Source organism: Hemiscyllium ocellatum, chromosome 40 (genome assembly GCF_020745735.1).
Source record: "Hemiscyllium ocellatum isolate sHemOce1 chromosome 40, sHemOce1.pat.X.cur, whole genome shotgun sequence".
Taxonomy (NCBI): Eukaryota; Metazoa; Chordata; class Chondrichthyes; order Orectolobiformes; family Hemiscylliidae; genus Hemiscyllium; species Hemiscyllium ocellatum.
In genome coordinates, this window is record NC_083440.1 from 1,782,466 (window position 1) to 1,804,277 (window position 21,812).

The 21,812-nt window shown below is 48.5% G+C and overlaps 1 protein-coding gene across 1 annotated transcript in view; it reads right to left on the reverse strand.

Annotated features, from left to right (window-relative positions):
* The window catches only part of LOC132834493 (NACHT, LRR and PYD domains-containing protein 3-like), a 93,489-nt gene extending 73,013 nt beyond the window's left edge, over nt 1–20,476 (reverse strand). Inside the window, exons 1-2 of the mRNA XM_060853412.1 lie at nt 20,252–20,476; nt 18,316–18,546 (exon numbers count right to left, since the gene is read on the reverse strand). Coding sequence (XP_060709395.1) covers nt 18,316–18,526 — 211 coding nt within the window. The 5' untranslated portion in view covers nt 18,527–18,546; nt 20,252–20,476. The remainder of the gene's footprint in view (nt 1–18,315; nt 18,547–20,251) is intronic.
* Nucleotides 20,477–21,812: the final 1,336 nt, after the last annotated feature.

A 21,812-nucleotide genomic window follows, 5' to 3' on the forward strand; every position in this document is an offset into this window, starting at 1 on the left:
ATCTACACCACTGTCACAGATAACCAGCACGGTGTACCATCTACACCTCTGTCACAGATAACCAGCACGGTGTACCATCTACACCTCTATCACAGATAACCAGCACGGTGTACCATCTACCCCACTGTCACAGATAACCAGCACGGTTTACCATCTACACCACTATCATAGACAACCAGCACGGTGTACCATCTACACCTTTATCACAGATAACCAGCACGGTGTACCATCTACACCTCTATCACAGATAACCAGCACGGTGTACCATCCACACCACTATCACAGATAACCAGCACGGTGAACCATCTACACCTTTATCACAGATAACCAGCACGGTGTACAATCTACACCACTGTCACAGATAACCAGCACGGTGTACCATCTACACCACTATCACAGATAACCAGCACGGTGTACCATCTACACCACTATCACAGACAACCAGCACGGTGTACCATCTACACCTTTATCACAGATAACCAGCACGGTGTACCATCTACACCACTGTCACAGATAACCAGCACGGTGTACCATCTATACCACTATCACAGACAACCAGCACGGTGTACCATCTACACCTTTATCACAGATAACCAGCACGGTGTACCATCTACACCACTGTCACAGATAACCAGCACGGTGTACCATCTACACCACTGTCACAGATAACCAGCACGGTGTACCATCTACACCACTGTCACAGATAACCAGCACGGTGTACCATCTACACCACTGTCACAGATAACCAGCACGGTGTACCATCTACACCACTGTCACAGATAACCAGCACGGTGTACCATCTACACCTCTATCACAGATAACCAGCACGGTGTACCATCTACACCACTATCACAGATAACCAGCACGGTGTACCATCTACACCACTGTCACAGATAACCAGCACGGTGTACCATCTACACCACTATCACAGATAACCAGCACGGTGTACCATCTACACCACTGTCACAGATAACCAGCACGGTGTACCATCTACACCACTATCACAGATAACCAGCACGGTGTACCATCTACACCACTGTCACAGATAACCAGCACGGTGTACCATCTACACCACTATCACAGATAACCAGCACGGTGTACCATCTACACCACTGTCACAGATAACCAGCACGGTGTACCATCTACACCACTGTCACAGATAACCAGCACGGTGTACCATCTATACCACTGTCACAGATAACCAGCACGGTGTACCATCTACACCACTATCACAGATAACCAGCACGGTGTACCATCTACACCTCTATCACAGATAACCAGCACGGTGTACCATCTACACCTCTATCACAGATAACCAGCACGGTGTACCATCTACACCACTATCACAGATAACCAGCACGGTGTACCATCTACACCTCTATCACAGATAACCAGCACGGTGTACCATCTACACCACTGTCACAGATAACCAGCACGGTGTACCATCTACACCTCTATCACAGATAACCAGCACGGTGTACCATCTACACCTCTATCACAGATAACCAGCACGGTGTACCATCTACACCACTGTCACAGATAACCAGCACGGTGTACCATCTACACCTCTATCACAGATAACCAGCACGGTGTACCATCTACACCACTGTCACAGATAACCAGCACGGTGTCCCATCTACACCACTGTCACAGATAACCAGCACGGTGTCCCATCTACACCTCTATCACAGATAACCAGCACGGTGTACCATCTACACCACTGTCACAGATAACCAGCACGGTGTACCATCTACACCTCTATCACAGATGACCAGCACGGTGTACCATCCACACCACTGTCACAGATAACCAGCACGGTGTACCATCTACACCACTGTCACAGATAACCAGCACGGTGTACCACCTACACCTCTATCACAGATAACCAGCACGGTGTACCATCTACACCACTATCACAGATAACCAGCACGGTGTACCATCTACACCACTGTCACAGATAACCAGCACGGTGTACCATCTACACCTCTATCACAGATAACCACCACGGTGCACCATCTACACCTCTATCACAGATAACCAGCACGGTGTACCATCTACACCACTGTCACAGATAACCAGCACGGTGTACCATCTACACCACTGTCACAGATAACCAGCACGGTGTACCATCTACACCTCTGTCACAGATAACCAGCACGGTGTACCATCTACCCCACTGTCACAGATAACCAGCACGGTGTACCATCTACACCACTATCACAGATAACCAGCACGGTGTACCATCTACACCACTGTCACAGATAACCAGCACGGTGTCCCATCTACACCTCTATCACAGATAACCAGCACGGTGTACCATCTACACCACTGTCACAGATAACCAGCACGGTGTACCATCTACACCTCTATCACAGATAACCAGCACGGTGTACCATCTACAGCTCTATCACAGATAACCAGCACGGTGTACCATCGACACCACTATCACAGATAACCAGCACGGTGTACCATCTACACCACTATCACAGATAACCAGCACGGTGTACCATCTACACCACTGTCACAGATAACCAGCACAGTGTACCATCTACACCACTGTCACAGATAACCCGCACGGTGTACCATCTACACCTCTATCACAGATAACCAGCACGGTGTACCATCTACACCACTGTCACAGATAACCAGCACGGTGTCCCATCTACACCTCTATCACAGATAACCAGCACGGTGTACCATCTACACCACTGTCACAGATAACCAGCACGGTGTACCATCTACACTTCTATCACAGATGACCAGCACGGTGTACCATCTACACCTCTATCACAGATAACCAGCACGGAGTACCATCTACACCTCTATCACAGATAACCAGCACGGTGTACCATCCACACCACTGTCACAGATAACCAGCACGGTGTACCATCTACACCACTGTCACAGATAACCAGCACGGTGTACCACCTACACCTCTATCACAGATAACCAGCACGGTGTACCATCTACACCACTGTCACAGATAACCAGCACGGTGTACCATCTACACCACTATCACAGATAACCAGCACGGTGTACCATCTACACCACTGTCACAGATAACCAGCACGGTGTACCATCTACACCTCTATCACAGATAACCACCACGGTGCACCATCTACACCTCTATCACAGATAACCAGCACGGTGTACCATCTACACCACTGTCACAGATAACCAGCACGGTGTACCACCTACACCACTGTCACAGATAACCTGCACGGTGTACCATCTACACCTCTGTCACAGATAACCAGCACGGTGTACCATCTACACCTCTATCACAGATAACCAGCACGGTGTACCATCTACCCCACTGTCACAGATAACCAGCACGGTTTACCATCTACACCACTATCACAGACAACCAGCACGGTGTACCATCTACACCTTTATCACAGATAACCAGCACGGTGTACCATCTACACCTCTATCACAGATAACCAGCACGGTGTACCATCCACACCACTATCACAGATAACCAGCACGGTGCATCATCTACACCTTTATCACAGATAACCAGCACGGTGTACAATCTACACCACTGTCACAGATAACCAGCACGGTGTACCATCTACACCACTATCACAGATAACCAGCACGGTGTACCATCTACACCACTATCACAGACAACCAGCACGGTGTACCATCTACACCTTTATCACAGATAACCAGCACGGTGTACCATCTACACCACTGTCACAGATAACCAGCACGGTGTACCATCTATACCACTATCACAGACAACCAGCACGGTGTACCATCTACACCTTTATCACAGATAACCAGCACGGTGTACCATCTACACCACTGTCACAGATAACCAGCACGGTGTACCATCTACACCACTGTCACAGATAACCAGCACGGTGTACCATCTACACCACTGTCACAGATAACCAGCACGGTGTACCATCTACACCTCTATCACAGATAACCAGCACGGTGTACCATCTACACCACTACCACAGATAACCAGCACGGTGTACCATCTACACCACTGTCACAGATAACCAGCACGGTGTACCACCTACACCACTATCACAGATAACCAGCACGGTGTACCATCTACACCACTGTCACAGATAACCAGCACGGTGTACCATCTACACCACTATCACAGATAACCAGCACGGTGTACCATCTACACCACTGTCACAGATAACCAGCACTGTGTACCATCTACACCACTATCACAGATAACCAGCACGGTGTACCATCTACACCACTGTCACAGATAACCAGCACGGTGTACCATCTACACCACTGTCACAGATAACCAGCACGGTGTACCATCTATACCACTGTCACAGATAACCAGCACGGTGTACCATCTACACCACTATCACAGATAACCAGCACGGTGTACCATCTACACCTCTATCACAGATAACCAGCACGGTGTACCATCTACACCTCTATCACAGATAACCAGCACGGTGTACCATCTACACCACTATCACAGATAACCAGCACGGTGTACCATCTACACCTCTATCACAGATAACCAGCACGGTGTACCATCTACACCACTGTCACAGATAACCAGCACGGTGTACCATCTACACCTCTATCACAGATAACCAGCACGGTGTACCATCTACACCTCTATCACAGATAACCAGCACGGTGTACCATCTACACCACTGTCACAGATAACCAGCACGGTGTACCACCTACACCACTGTCACAGATAACCAGCACAGTGTACCATCTACACCACTGTCACAGATAACCAGCACGGTGTACCATCTACACCACTGTCACAGATAACCAGCACGGTGTACCATCTACACCACTGTCACAGATAACCAGCACGGTGTACCATCTACACCACTGTCACAGATAACCAGCACGGTGTACCATCTACACCTCTATCACAGATAACCAGCACGGTGTACCATCTACACCACTGTCACAGATAACCAGCACGGTGTACCATCTACACCTCTATCACAGATAACCAGCACGGTGTACCATCTACACCACTGTCACAGATAACCAGCACGGTGTACCATCTACACCACTATCACAGATAACCAGCACGGTGTACCATCTACACCTCTATCACAGATAACCAGCACGGTGTACCATCTACACCTTTATCACAGAATACCAGCACGGTGTACCATCTACACCACTATCACAGATAACCAGCACGGTGTACCATCTACACCACTGTCACAGATAACCAGCACGGTGTACCATCTACACCACTGTCACAGATAACCAGCACGGTGTACCATCTACACCACTATCACAGATAACCAGCACGGTGTACCATCTACACCTCTATCACAGATAACCAGCACGGTGTACCATCTACACCACTATCACAGATAACCAGCACGGTGTACCATCTACACCTCTATCACAGATAACCAGCACGGTGTACCATCTACACCGCTATCACAGATAACCAGCACGGTGTACCATCTACACCACTATCACAGATAACCAGCACGGTGTACCATCTACACCTCTATCACAGATAACCAGCACGGTGTACCATCTACACCACTGTCACAGATAACCAGCACGGTGTACCATCTACACCACTGTCACAGATAACCAGCACGGTGCACCACCTACACCTCTATCACAGATAACCAGCACGGTGTAACATCTACACCTCTATCACAGATAACCAGCACGGTGCACCATCTACACCACTGTCACAGATAACCAGCACGGTGTACCATCTACACCACTGTCACAGATAACCAGCACGGTGTACCATCTACACCTCTATCACAGATAACCAGCACGGTGTACCATCTACACCACTGTCACAGATAACCAGCACGGTGTACCACCTACACCACTGTCACAGATAAGCAGCACGGTGTACCATCTACACCACTGTCACAGATAACCAGCACGGTGTACCATCTACACCACTGTCACAGATAACCAGCACGGTGTACCATCTACACCACTGTCACAGATAACCAGCACGTTGTACCATCTACACCTCTATCACAGATAACCAGCACGGTGTACCATCTACACCACTGCCACAGATAACCAGCACGGTGTACCATCTTCACCTCTATCACAGATAACCAGCACGGAGTACCATCTACACCTCTATCACAGATAACCAGCACGGTGTACCATCTACACCACTGTCACAGATAACCAGCACGGTGTACCATCTACACCACTATCACAGATAACCAGCACGGTGTACCATCTACACCTCTATCACAGATAACCAGCAAGGTGTACCATCTACACCACTGTCACAGATAACCAGCACGGTGTACCATCTACACCTCTATCACAGATAACCAGCACGGTGTACCATCTACACCACTGTCACAGATAACCAGCACGGTGTACCATCTACACCACTATCACAGATAACCAGCACGGTGTACCATCTACACCACGGTCACAGATAACCAGCACGGTGTACCATCTACACCTTTATCACAGATAACCAGCACGGTGTACCATCTACACCACTGTCACAGATAACCAGCACAGTGTACCATCTACACCACTGTCACAGATAACCAGCACGGTGTACCATCTACACCTCTATCACAGATAACCAGCACGGTGTACCATCTACACCACGTCACAGATAACCAGCACGGTGTACCATCTACACCACTATCACAGATAACCATCACGGTGTACCATCTACACCTCTATCACAGATAACCAGCACGGTGTACCATCTACACCACTGTCACAGTTAACCAGCACGGTGCACCACCTACACCTCTATCACAGATAACCAGCATGGTGTAACATCTACACCTCTATCACAGATAACCAGCACGGTGCACCATCTACACCACTGTCACAGATAACCAGCACGGTGTACCATCTACACCACTGTCACAGATAACCAGCACAGTGTACCATCTACACCTCTAACACAGATAACCAGCACGGTGTACCATCTACACCACTGTCACAGATAACCAGCACGGTGTACCACCTACACCACTGTCACAGATAAGCAGCACGGTGTACCATCTACACCACTGTCACAGATAACCAGCACGGTGTACCATCTACACCACTGTCACAGATAACCAGCACGGTGTACCACCTACACCACTGTCACAGATAACCAGCACGTTGTACCATCTACACCTCTATCACAGATAACCAGCACGGTGTACCATCTACACCACTGCCACAGATAACCAGCACGGTGCACCATCTTCACCTCTATCACAGATAACCAGCACGGAGTACCATCTACACCTCTATCACAGATAACCAGCACGGTGTACCATCTACACCACTGTCACAGATAACCAGCACGGTGTACCATCTACACCACTATCACAGATAACCAGCACGGTGTACCATCTACACCTCTATCACAGATAACCAGCAAGGTACACCATCTACACCACTGTCACAGATAACCAGCACAGTGTACCATCTACACCTCTATCACAGATAACCAGCACGGTGTACCATCTACACCACTGTCACAGATAACCAGCACGGTGTACCATCTACACCACTATCACAGATAACCAGCACGGTGTACCATCTACACCACTGTCACAGATAACCAGCACGGTGTACCATCTACACCACTGTCACAGATAACCAGCACGGTGTACCATCTACACCACTATCACAGACAACCAGCACGGTGTACCATCTACACCTTTATCACAGATAACCAGCACGGTGTACCATCTACACCACTATCACAGATAACCAGCACGGTGTACCATCTATACCACTATCACAGACAACCAGCACGGTGTACCATCTACACCTTTATCACAGATAACCAGCACGGTGTACCACCTACACCACTGTCACAGATAACCAGCACAGTGTACCATCTACACCACTGTCACAGATAACCAGCACGGTGTACCATCTACACCTCTATCACAGATAACCAGCACAGTGTACCATCTACACCACTACCACAGATAACCAGCACGGTGTACCATCTACACCACTGTCACAGATAACCAGCACGGTGTACCATCTACACCACTGTCACAGATAACCAGCACGGTGTACCATCTACACCACTGTCACAGATAACCAGCACGGTGTACCATCTACACCACTGTCACAGATAACCAGCACAGTGTACCATCTACACCACTGTCACAGATAACCAGCACGGTGTACCATCTACACCTCTATCACAGATAACCAGCACGGTGTACCATCTACACCACGTCACAGATAACCAGCACGGTGTACCATCTACACCACTATCACAGATAACCAGCACGGTGTACCATCTACACCACTGTCACAGATAACCAGCACGGTGTACCACCTACACCACTACCACAGATAACCAGCACGGTGTACCATCTACACCACTGTCACAGAAAACCAGCACGGTGTACCATCTACACCACTGTCACAGATAACCAGCACGGAGTACCATCTACACCACTGTCACAGATAACCTGCACGGTGTACCATCTACACCACTGTCACAGATAACCAGCACGGTGTACCATCTACACCACTGTCACAGATAACCAGCACAGTGTACCATCTACACCACTGTCACAGATAACCAGCACGGTGTACCATCTACACCACTGTCACAGATAACCTGCACGGTGTACCATCTACACCTCTATCACAGATAACCAGCACGGTGTACCATCTACACCACTGTCACAGATAACCAGCACGGTGCATCATCTACACCACTGTCACAGATAACCAGCACGGTGTACCATCTACACCACTGTCACAGATAACCAACACGGTGTACCACCTACACCACTGTCACAGATAACCAGCACAGTGTACCCTCTACACCTCTATCACAGATAACCAGCACGGTGTACCATCTACACCACTGTCACAGATAACCAGCACGGTGTACCATCTACACCTCTATCACAGATAACCAGCACGGTATACCATCTACACCACTGTCACAGATAACCAGCACGGTGTACCATCTACACCACTATCACAGACAACCAGCACGGTGTACCATCTACACCTCTATCACAGATAACCAGCACGGTGTACCATCTACACCACGTCACAGATAACCAGCACGGTGTACCATCTACACCACTATCACAGATAACCAGCACGGTGTACCATCTACACCACTGTCACAGATAACCAGCACGGTGTACCACCTACACCACTACCACAGATAACCAGCACGTTGTACCATCTACTCCTCTATCACAGATAACCAGCACGGTGTACCATCTTCACCACTGTCACAGATAACCAGCACAGTGTACCATCTACACCTCTATCACAGATAACCAGCACGGTGTACCATCTACACCACTGTCACAGATAACCAGCACGGTGTACCATCTACACCACTGTCACAGATAACCAGCACGGTGTACCATCTACACCTCTATCACAGATAACCAGCACGGTGGACCACCTACACCACTACCACAGATAACCAGCACGGTGTACCATCTACACCTCTATCACAGATAACCAGCACGGTGTACCATCTACACCACTGTCACAGATAACCAGCACGGTGTACCATCTACACCTCTATCACAGATAACCAGCACGGTGTACCACCTACACCACTACCACAGATAACCAGCACGGTGTACCATCTACACCTCTATCACAGATAACCAGCACGGTGTACCATCTACACCACAGTCACACATAACCAGCTTGGTGTACCATCTACACCACTACCACAGATAACCAGCACGGTGTACCATCTACACCTCTATCACAGATAACCAGCACGGTGTACCACCTACACCTCTATCACAGATAACTTGCACGGTGTACCATCTACACCACTATCACAGATAACCAGCACGGTGTACCATCTACACCAATGTCACAGATAACCAGCACCGTGTACCATCTACACCACTATCACATATAACCAGCACGGTGTACCATCTACACCACTATCACAGATAACCAGCACGGTGTACCATCTACACCACTGTCACAGATAACCAGCACGGTGTACCATCTACACCACTATCACAGATAACCAGCACGGTGTACCATCTACACCACTGTCACAGAAAACCAGCACGGTGTACCACCTACACCACTATCACAGATAACCAGCACGGTGTACCATCTACACCACTGTCACAGATAACCAGCACAGTGTACCATCTACACCACTATCACAGATAACCAGCACGGTGTACCATCTACACCTCTATCACAGATAACCAGCACGGTGTACCATCTACACCACTGTCACAGATAACCAGCACGGTGTACCACCTACACCACTGTCACAGATAACCAGCACGGTGTACCACCTACACCACTATCACAGATAACCAGCACAGTGCACCATCTACACCTCTATCACAGATAACCAGCACGGTGTACCATCTACACCACTGTCACAGATAACCAGCACGGTGTACCATCTACACCAATATCACAGATAACCAGCACCGTGTACCATCTACACCTCTATCACAGATAACCAGCACGGTGTACCATCTACACCACTGTCACAGATATCCAGCAAAGTGTACCATCTACACCACTGTCACAGATAACCAGCACGGTGTACCATCTACACCACTGTCACAGATAACCAGCACGGTGTACCATCTACACCTCTATCACAGATAACCAGCACGGTGTACCATCTACACCACTGTCACAGATAACCAGCACGGTGTACCATCTACACCTCTATCACAGATAACCAGCACGGTGTACCATCTACACCACTGTCACAGATATCCAGCAAAGTGTACCATCTACACCACTGTCACAGATAACCATCACGGTGTACCATCTACACCTCTATCACAGATAACCAGCACGGTGTACCATCTACACCACTGTCACAGATAACCAGCACGGTGTACCATCTACACCTCTATCACAGATAACCAGCACGGTGTACCATCTACAACACTATCACAGATAACCAGCACGGTGTACCATCTACACCACTCTCACAGATATCCAGCAAAGTGTACCAACTACACCACTGTCACAGATAACCAGCACGGTGTACCATCTACACCTCTATCACAGATAGCCAGCACGGTGTACCATCTACACCACTGTCACAGATAACCAGCACGGTGTACCATCTACACCTCTATCACAGATAACCAGCACGGTGTACCATCTACACCACTATCACAGATAACCAGCACGGTGTACCATCTACACCTCTATCACAGATAACCAGCACGGTGAACCATCTACACCATTATCACAGATAACCAGCACAGTGTACCATCTACACCACTATCACAGATAACCAGCACGGTGTACCATCTACACCACTGTCACAGATAACCAGCACAGTGTACCACCTACACCACTATCACAGATAACCAGCACGGTGTACCATCTACACCTCTATCACAGATAACCAGCACGGTGTACCGTCTACACCTCTATCACAGATAACCAGCACGGTGTACCATCTACACCACTATCACAGGTAACCAGCACGGTGTACCATCTACACCTCTATCACAGATAACCAGCACGGTGTACCATCTACACCGCAATAACAGATAACCAGCACGGTGTACCATCTACACCACTGTCACAGATAACCAGCACGGTGTACCACCTACACCACTGTCACAGATAACCAGCACGGTGTACCATCTACACCTCTATCACAGATAACCAGCACGGTGTACCATCTACACCACTGTCACAGATAACCAGCACGGTGTACCATCTACACCTCTATCACAGATAACCAGCACGGTGTACGATCTACACCTCTATCACAGATAACCAGCACGGTGTACCATCTACACCACTATCACAGATAACCAGCACGGTGCACCATCTACACCACTGTCACAGATAACCAGCACGGTGTACCATCTACACCTCTATCACAGATAACCAGGACGGTGTACCATCTACACCACTGTCACAGATAACCAGCACGGTGTACGATCTACACCACTATCACAGATAACCAGCACGGAGTACCAACTACACCTCTATCACAGATAACCAGCACGGTGTACCATCTACACCACTGTCACAGATAACCAGCACGGTGTACCATCTACACCACTATCACCGATAACCAGCACAGTGTACCATCTACACCTCTATCACAGATAACCAGCACGGTGTACCATCTACACCACTGTCACAGAAAACCAGCACGTTGTACCCTCTACACCACTGTCACAGATAACCAGCACGGTGTACCATCTACACCACTGTCACAGATAACCAGCACGGAGTACCAACTACACCTCTATCACAGATAACCAGCACGGTGTCCCATCTACACCTCTATCACAGATAACCAGCACGGTGTACCATCTACACCTCTATCACAGATAACCAGCACGGTGTACCATCTACACCACTGTCACAGATAACCAGCACGGTGCACCACCTACACCTCTATCACAGATAACCAGCACGGTGTACCATGCACACCACTATCACAGATAACCAGCACGGTGTACCATCTACACCTCTATAACAGATAACCAGCACGGTGTACCATCTACACCACTATCACAGATAACCAACACGGTGTACCATGCACACCACTATCACAGATAACCAGCACGGTGTACCATCTCCACCGCTATAACAGATAACCAGCACGGTGCACCATCTACACCTCTATCACAGATAACCAGCACGGTGTACCATCTACACCACTATCACAGATAACCAGCACGGTGCACCATCTACACCACTGTCACAGATAACCAGCACAGTGTACCATCTACACCTCTATCACAGATAACCAGCACGGTGTACCATCTACACCACTGTCACAGATAACCAGCACGGTGTACCATCTACACCTCTATCACAGATAACCAGCACGGTGTACCATCTACACCACTGTCACAGATAACCAGCACGGTGTATCATCTACACCACTGTCACAGATAACCAGCACGGTGTACCATCTACACCTCTATCACAGATAACCAGCACGGTGTACCATCTACACCACTGTCACAGAAAACCAGCACGGTGTACCGTCTACACCACTGTCACAGATAACCAGCACGGTGTACCATCTACACCTCTATCACAGATAACCAGCACGGTGTACCATCTACACCACTGTCACAGATAACCAGCACGGTGTCCCATCTATACCACTATCACAGACAACCAGCACGGTGTACCATCTACACCTTTATCACAGATAACCAGCACGGTGTACCATCTACACCACTATCACAGATAACCAGCACGGTGTACCATCTACACCACTGTCACAGATAACCAGCACGGTGTACCACCTACACCACTACCACAGATAACCAGCACGGTGTACCATCTACACCTCTATCACAGATAACCAGCACGGTGTACCGTCTACACCTCTATCACAGATAACCAGCACGGTGTACCATCTACACCACTATCACAGGTAACCAGCACGGTGTACCATCTACACCTCTATCACAGATAACCAGCACGGTGTACCATCTACACCGCTATAACAGATAACCAGCACGGTGTACCATCTACACCTCTATCACAGATAACCAGCACGGTGTACCATCTACACCACTATCACAGGTAACCAGCACGGTGTACCATCTACACCGCTATAACAGGTAACCAGCACGGTGTACCATCTACACCTCTATCACAGATAACCAGCACTGTGTACCATCTACACCGCTATAACAGATAACCAGCACGGTGCACCATCTACACCTCTATCACAGATAACCAGCACGGTGTACCATCTACACCACTATCACAGATAACCAGCACGGTGTACCATCTACACCACTGTCACAGATAACCAGCACGGTGTACCATCTACACCTCTATCACAGATAACCAGCACGGTGTACCATCTACACCACTGTCACAGATAACCAGCACAGTGTACCATCTACACCACTGTCACAGATAACCAGCACGGTGTACCATCTACACCTCTATCACAGATAACCAGCACGGTGTACCATCTACACCACTGTCACAGATAACCAGCACGGTGTATCATCTACACCACTGTCACAGATAACCAGCACGGTGTACCATCTACACCAGTGTCACAGATAACCAGCACGGTGTACCATCTACACCACTGTCACAGATAACCAGCACGGTGTACCACCTACACCACTGTCACAGATAACCAGCACGGTGTACCCTCTACACCTCTATCACAGATAACCAGCACGGTGTACCATCTACACCACTATCACAGATAACCAGCACGGTGTACCATCTACACCACTATCACAGACAACCAGCACGGTGTACCATCTACACCTTTATCACAGATAACCAGCACGGTGTACCATCTACACCACTGTCACAGATAACCAGCACGGTGTACCATCTACACCTCTATCACAGATAACCAGCACGGTGTACCATCTACACCACTGTCACAGATAACCAGCACGGTGTACCATCTACACCACTATCACAGATAACCAGCACGGTGTACCATCTACACCACTGTCACAGATAACCAGCACGGTGTACCACCTACACCACTACCACAGATAACCAGCACGGTGTACCATCTAAACCACCGTCACAGATAACCAGCACGGTGTATCATCTACACCACTATCACAGATAACCAGCACGGTGTACCATCTACACCACTACCACAGATAACCAGCACGGTGTACCATCGACACCACTGTCACAGATAACCAGCACGGTGTACCATCTACACCTCTATCACAGATAACCAGCACCGTGTACCATCTACACCTCTATCACACATAACCAGCACGGTGTACCATCTACACCACTATCACAGATAACCAGCACGGTGTACCATCTACACCACTGTCACAGATAACCAGCACCGTGTACCATCTACACCACTATCACAGATAACCAGCACGGTGTACCATCTACACCACTGTCACAGATAACCAGCACGGTGTACCATCTACACCTCTATCACAGATAACCAGCACGGTGTACCACCTACACCACTGTCACAGATAACCAGCACGGTGTACCATCTACACCTCTATCACAGATAACCAGCACGGTGTACCATCTACACCACTGTCACAGATAACCAGCACGGTGTACCATCTACACCACTATCACAGATAACCAGCACGGTGTACCATCTACACCACTGTCACAGATAACCAGCACGGTGTACCATCTACACCACTATCACAGATAACCACTGTCACAGATAACCAGCACGGTGTACCATCTACACCACTATCACAGATAACCAGCACAGTGTACCATCTACACCACTATCACAGATAACCAGCACGGTGTACCATCTACACCACTGTCACAGATAACCAGCACGGTGTACCATCTACACCACTATCACAGATAACCACTGTCACAGATAACCAGCACGGTGTACCATCTACACCTCTATCACAGATAACCAGCACGGTGTACCATCTACACCACTATCACAGATAACCAGCACTGTGTACCATCTACACCACTATCACAGATAACCAGCACGGTGTACCATCTACACCTCTATCACAGATAACCAGCACGGTGTACCATCCACACCACTGTCACAGATAACCAGCACGGTGTACCATCTACACCACTATCACAGATAACCAGCACGGTGTACCATCTACACCACTGTCACAGATAACCAGCACGGTGTACCATCTACACCACTATCACAGATAACCAGCACGGTGTACCATCTACACCTCTATCACAGATAACCAGCACGGTGTACCATCTACACCACTCTCACAGATAACCAGCACGGTGTACCATCTACACCTCTATCACAGATAACCAGCACAGTGTACCATCTACACCACTGTCACAGATAACCAGCACGGTGTACCATCTACACCTCTATCACAGATAACCAGCACAGTGTACCATCTACACCACTGTCACAGATAACCAGCACGGTGTACCATCTACACCACTCTCACAGATAACCAGCACGGTGTACCATCTACACCACTGTCACAGATAACCAGCACAGTGTACCATCTACACCACTGTCACAGATAACCAGCACGGTGTACCATCTACACCACTATCACAGATAACCAGCACGGTGTACCATCTACACCACTATCACAGATAACCAGCACAGTGTACCATCTACACCACTGTCACAGATAACCAGCACGGTGTACCATCTACGCCTCTATCACAGATAACCAGCACAGTGTACCACCAACACCACTGTCACAGATAACCAGCACGGTGTACCATCTACACCACTGTCACAGATAACCAGCACGGTGTACCATCTACACCTCTATCACAGATAACAAGCACGGTGTACCATCTACACCACTGTCACAGATAACCAGCACGGTGTACCATCTACACCTCTATCACAGATAACCAGCACGGTGTACCATCTACACCACTGTCACAGACAACCAGCACGGTGTACCATCTACACCTCTATCACAGATAACCAGCACGGTGTACCATCTACACCACTGTCACAGATAACCAGCACGGTGTACCATCTACACCACTATCACAGATAACCAGCACGGTGTACCATCTACACCACTGTCACAGATAACCAGCACGGTGTACCATGTCTCCGAAGCATCCCAGAAATTGACTGCCTGGGAATGAGCATAGGAAATAGCCTCCAGACAGACTCCTAGTGTGGACCCCGGGGAGCATCACCCGCTCCAGTCTCCCCCCCCCCACATTACCCCCCACCCAGAGCAGGAACACCCCCTTACCTGTTCACTGCCAGTTGTAACTCACTTCCACATGTTCCGTTGATGTCCCCACATTCCTGATCACCGCCGGCCCGGAAGACAGCTCCCCCCCAGTTTCCCGCGTCCATTGTGTTATTAGAGAGTCGGTGTTGACCCTCCCGCAGTGACCCAGATCCCCACTGGGTGCTGAGGGAGAGGCTGAGATCCCTCTCCAGCCCCAGGTTCCTCTGTCTCTGCAGTGGATGCAATCCCAGCCACCGAACGCTGCGCTACACAACATCACATTACTGAGGAAGCAGCCTGCAGTGATTCACACATTAACACAGGACACAGAGAATGTACATCCCAGGACCAGGCCCTTCAGCCCCTCTAAGCCTGAGCTGATCCAAATCCACTGTCTAAACCTGTCGCCCAATCCCTAAGCGTCTGTATCCCTCTGCTCCCCCACCTGCCCATACATCTGTCAAGACGCATCTTAAATGAATCTCCCGTGCCTGCCTCTCCCACCTCTGCTGGCAACGTGTCCCAGACACCCCCCACCCTCTGTGTGTGAAGTACTCACCGTGTGTAACCCCCTTAAACTTCCCACCTCTCACCTTGACAGTGTGCCCTCTGGTTATTGAATCCCTCACCCTGGGGAAAAGCTGGTCTCTATCCCCCTCTGTCTATACCCTGTCTATAGTGACGAGGTCACTTCCTCCCATTTGTCTTTACTCAGCGAGTCGTGAGTTCATGGAATGCCCTGCCAGTAGCAGTGGTGGACTCTCCCTCTTTATGGGCATGTAAGCAGGCATTGGATAGGCATATGGAGGATAGTGGGCTAGTGTAGGTTAGGTGGGCTTGGATCGGCGCAACATCGAGGGCCGAAGGGCCTGTACTGCGCTGTATTTTTCTATGTTCTATGATCTATGTACTTGACGATGACAATGCTCTTCCATTTTGATTCAGTCCTGGCTCAGGGGTGTTCCTGGGCTGATATATATTTATTGATAACCCCCTGGTTGCCCTTCGGAGGGTGTTGAGAAGCTCGATTGTTGAACTTCTGCTGTCCACATGTTGTTGGTACACTCACAGGTGTGTCCTGGAGAGGGAGTTCCATGATTTTGACCCTGTAACACTTTGAGAGAGAGAGAGAGAGAGAGAGAGAAAGAGAGAGAGAGAGAGAGAGACAGAGACAGAGAGAGAGAGAGAGAGAGAGGGAAACCATCTCCAATTCCGGATGGTGAATTCTCAATCCAATCTTCTACAACTGATTATGTCCAATTTGCCAACACTGGCTGCTTGGTCCACTTGCCCAGCCCTGGTCAATGCTGATGAGGAGCTGGGTTGGATCGTGCGATGGGATATGTGCGCAGGATGTGACTAAACTGAACCACTTGAACACTGTGTGAGCAATCACAGACATTCCAGTATCACCTCTCCCGAAAACATAGATTTCCAAAACACCTCTGACAATAGTTAATGAGACAATTCCGCACACATCAGGAACTCAGGTGGACACAACATTTCCCGAAAGGATTCAGTTAATTGTCATTGAGAAGCTAGATTTACAAATCAGCTTCAAAGCTGTTGGAACAGCAGGAACATTGGGTCAAAATCTACAATAACAGAGAGAGAGAGAGAGAGAAAGAGAGAGAGGGAGAGAGAGAGAGAGAGAGAGAGAGGGAGAGAGAGAGAGAGAGAGAGAGAGTGCCTGTACCTGTTACTGCAGCCACACGTCTGGTCTCATTCTCATCCATATTGGCATCAGGATGAAGATTACTGACTACATTTCCCTCAGACACCAGCGCACGATAACTTCTGCGAGAATTCATCCATTGTGTGACGATGTAAGTCGCAACAATTAACATCAGTCCTGAAGCAGCGACTGTGGTGGTGAAGATGAAGATAATGATAGTTTGTTCTTTCATTGTTGGTATATCAGTAATCTCTGTCAATAAGAGAACAGACGGGGAAATGTGGTCACTCCAATGTTCACTTACAACAAAAATCCTACACTTGTTAAACGGAAAAGGTCTATTTGGAACTCAAATGTCCCCCTTTTCAACTCAAAACAAAACTGTAAAATAAAACAAAACTGAGGTTCCCTCCCCTCCATCCCAGGGCAGGGATAACAAGGGGTTTAAATACAGGCTAAATCTTCCTCTGTCCCTTGGAACTCAAAGTAAACTCAAAGTAAAATCCCTTCAGCTCTGTTAGCGTCAAACATCCCAGAAGGCAGGGATTAAAAACTAGAGGAAAGAGGAGACATACAAGATGCTCAGAGGATCAGATCGGGTGGACAGTGAGAGACTTTTCCCTAGGATGATGATGTCAGTGTGTACGAGGGGGGTATAACTACAAATTGAGGGGTGATAGATTTAAGACAGATGTCAGAGGCAGGTTCTTTACTCAGAGAGTGGTAAGGGGGTGGAATGCCCTACCTGCTAATGTAGTTAACGCAGCCCCATGAGGGAGATTTAAACAATCCTTGGATAAGCACATGGATGATGATGGGATGGTGTAGGGGGAGAAGCTGAGAATAGTTCACAGGTCGGCACAACAGCGAGGGCCAAAGGGCCTGTTCTGCGCTGGATTGTTCTATGCTCTATATTCTAATTCCTTCCAATTATTTGAATCGAAAATAAAGTTCCCCTCACACTGATCCCATCAAACACTGCAGGAACACAGACGTTAAAATATAAGCTACAAACATTCCCCACTGATTCTTAAAGTCTCCAACACAATTCATTCTGTTGCCTTTCCAGTTTGTGCTGTTGCTGTTTGATCGACTTTGTTCCTTTTGGTGTTTCGTTAAAGGATAATTGTAATCTGATTATTACTTTCTGGAGATTAATCTATAAAAGGCGGGTTTGTATCACGGAACATGCTTTTATCAAATTAAAATGGTGTTTCATATTTGATACGCTGCTCCTTATTAAAAATGTATTAAAATTCCTGATCCACTTGTTAAACCCTGTTTCTGGAATTTAACTGAAAAATGTGTTGCTGGAAAAGCGCAGCAGGTCAGGCAGCATCCAAGGAGCAGGAGAGTCGACGTTTTGGGCATAAGCCCTTCATCAGGAATTATTAGGCTTATGCCCAAAACATCGATTCGTCTGCTCCTAGGATGCTGCCTGACCTGCTGCGCTTTTCCAGCAACACATTTTCAGCTCTGATACTCCAGCATCTGCAGACCTCACTTTCTCCTCTGGAATTTAACTCTTTATGAAAGGGATAAAAGTAAAAAGTCGATGGTAGGGGCTGAGCCGAGAGATCCCACATCGAGCTGATCAGATCTAAGCTCTGTAGTCCTGCCAGCCCCCAGTCGGTGAATGAGGTGGGGGGGGAACAACTCAACAGCTCACTGGAGGGAGAGGCCCCACAAACATCTCCCTCCTCAATGATGGAGAAGCCCAGTGCTAAAAGGAAAAACAACGGGGCTGAAGCTTTTCACCACGATCGCCAGCCCGCAGTGCTGAGTGGGTGATCTCTCTCGGCCCCCTTCAGTGGTCCCCAGCCTCACAGAGACCGGCCTCCAGCCAATTCTCCAGGTGACTGGAGTTGCCCCGTTGCCAGGACGGTGCTGTAGTTTCAGCTCCCAGCAGGTCAGCGCAGGATTCGATAAACATTTGAGGGCCTCGCCCCACACTCACACACACAAAAAACCAACATAAAGTTGACCAAGGCTCGGGATCATTGAGGCGAGATTCCAGTTTTTGTATGTTCAAACCGTCCAGACGTTGCAAGTTTGCAAAATAAAAGGCAGATGTTGCTGGAATGTGACTTGTCTCAGGCACGTACTGTAAACAAGTTCTGGAATTTGCATTATAAATCAGCTTTGGAGAGAACTCTCCACTTTTTTAATCTCTGTCTGTCTGTGGATCCCTTGTGTTTAAAGTGATACAATGCCACCCTCTGCTGGACTCCCCGCGCCACTGCAAAAGCAGCAGATTTGTTTCTCTGGGAGGAAACTTCAAAATCTGCAAATCTCTCACGTTGCCCATTTGCTTTGTTCTTCAAAGAATGTCTTTGGAGACACCGATCAGTTTTGTCCGAGCCCTTCTGATCTTGTCCCTGAGATATGAGGAGAAGGAAATGAACGCGTCCAGTGTTGGTCTCATCCCTCCCAGCTTTGGATCCTCTTTGTCAGAGAACATCAGAAAACACTGTAAGCTGCAGAGAGTGAAATAAGATCCAGTCTGTCTCCTCGTGAACCGATTCAGTCAGAGGGACCTGGATATAATTGCAGGTGTGTGTGTGTCTGTGTGTGCTCTATTTAATGTGTGTACAATGTGAGGAATACTGCTCAAACTGAAATCATTTTCACATCGCAGAGGGAACGGAACATTTCTCCACATGATCATGTTTCACACTGAGAGAGCTCAATATCATCCTGTGTCTGTCTGTGTGTGTGTGTGTGTGTGTCTGTGTGTGTGTGTGCCTGTGTGTCCGTGTGTGTGTCTGTGTGTGTATATGTGTGTGTGTGCCTGTGTGTTTGTGTGTGCCTGTGTGTGCGTGTGCCTGTGTGTGTGTGTGTGCGCATGTCTGTGTGTGTCTGTCAGTGTGTGTCTGTGTGTTTGTGTGTGTATGTGTATACGTGTGTGAGTGCCTGTGTGCACGTGTCTGCGTATGTGTGTCTGTGTGTGTATGTGTGTGTGCCTGTGTGTGTGTCTGTGTGTGCATGTCTATGTGTGCATGTCTGTGTGTGTGTGTGCCTGTGTGCGATGCCTGTGTGTGTGTGTCTCTGTGTGTGCCTGTGTGTGTCTGTGTCTGTGTGTGTGCGCCTGTGTGTCTGTGTGTGTGTGTCTGTATGTATGTGCGTCTGTATGTGTGTGCCTGTGTGTGTCCGTGTGTGTGTCTGTGTGTGTGTGTGTGCCAGTGTGTGTGTGTCTGTGTGTGTATATGTGTGTGCGTGTCTGTGTGTGTGTGCGTGTGTGTGTGTGCGCGTGTTTGTGTGTGTCTGTCAGTGTGTGTCTGTGTGTTTGTCTGTGTATGTGTATACATGTGAGAGTGCCTGTGTGTGTCTGTGTGCGCGTGTCTGTGTATGTGTGTCTGTGTGTGTGTGTGCCTGTGTGTGTGTCTGTGTGTGCATGTCTGCGTGTGTGTGCCTGTGCGCGATGCCTGTGTGTGTGTGTGTCTGTGTGTGTGTGTGTGTGTGCGTGTCTGTGTGTGTGTCTCTGTGTGTATGTGTATGTGTGTGAGTGCCTGTCTGTG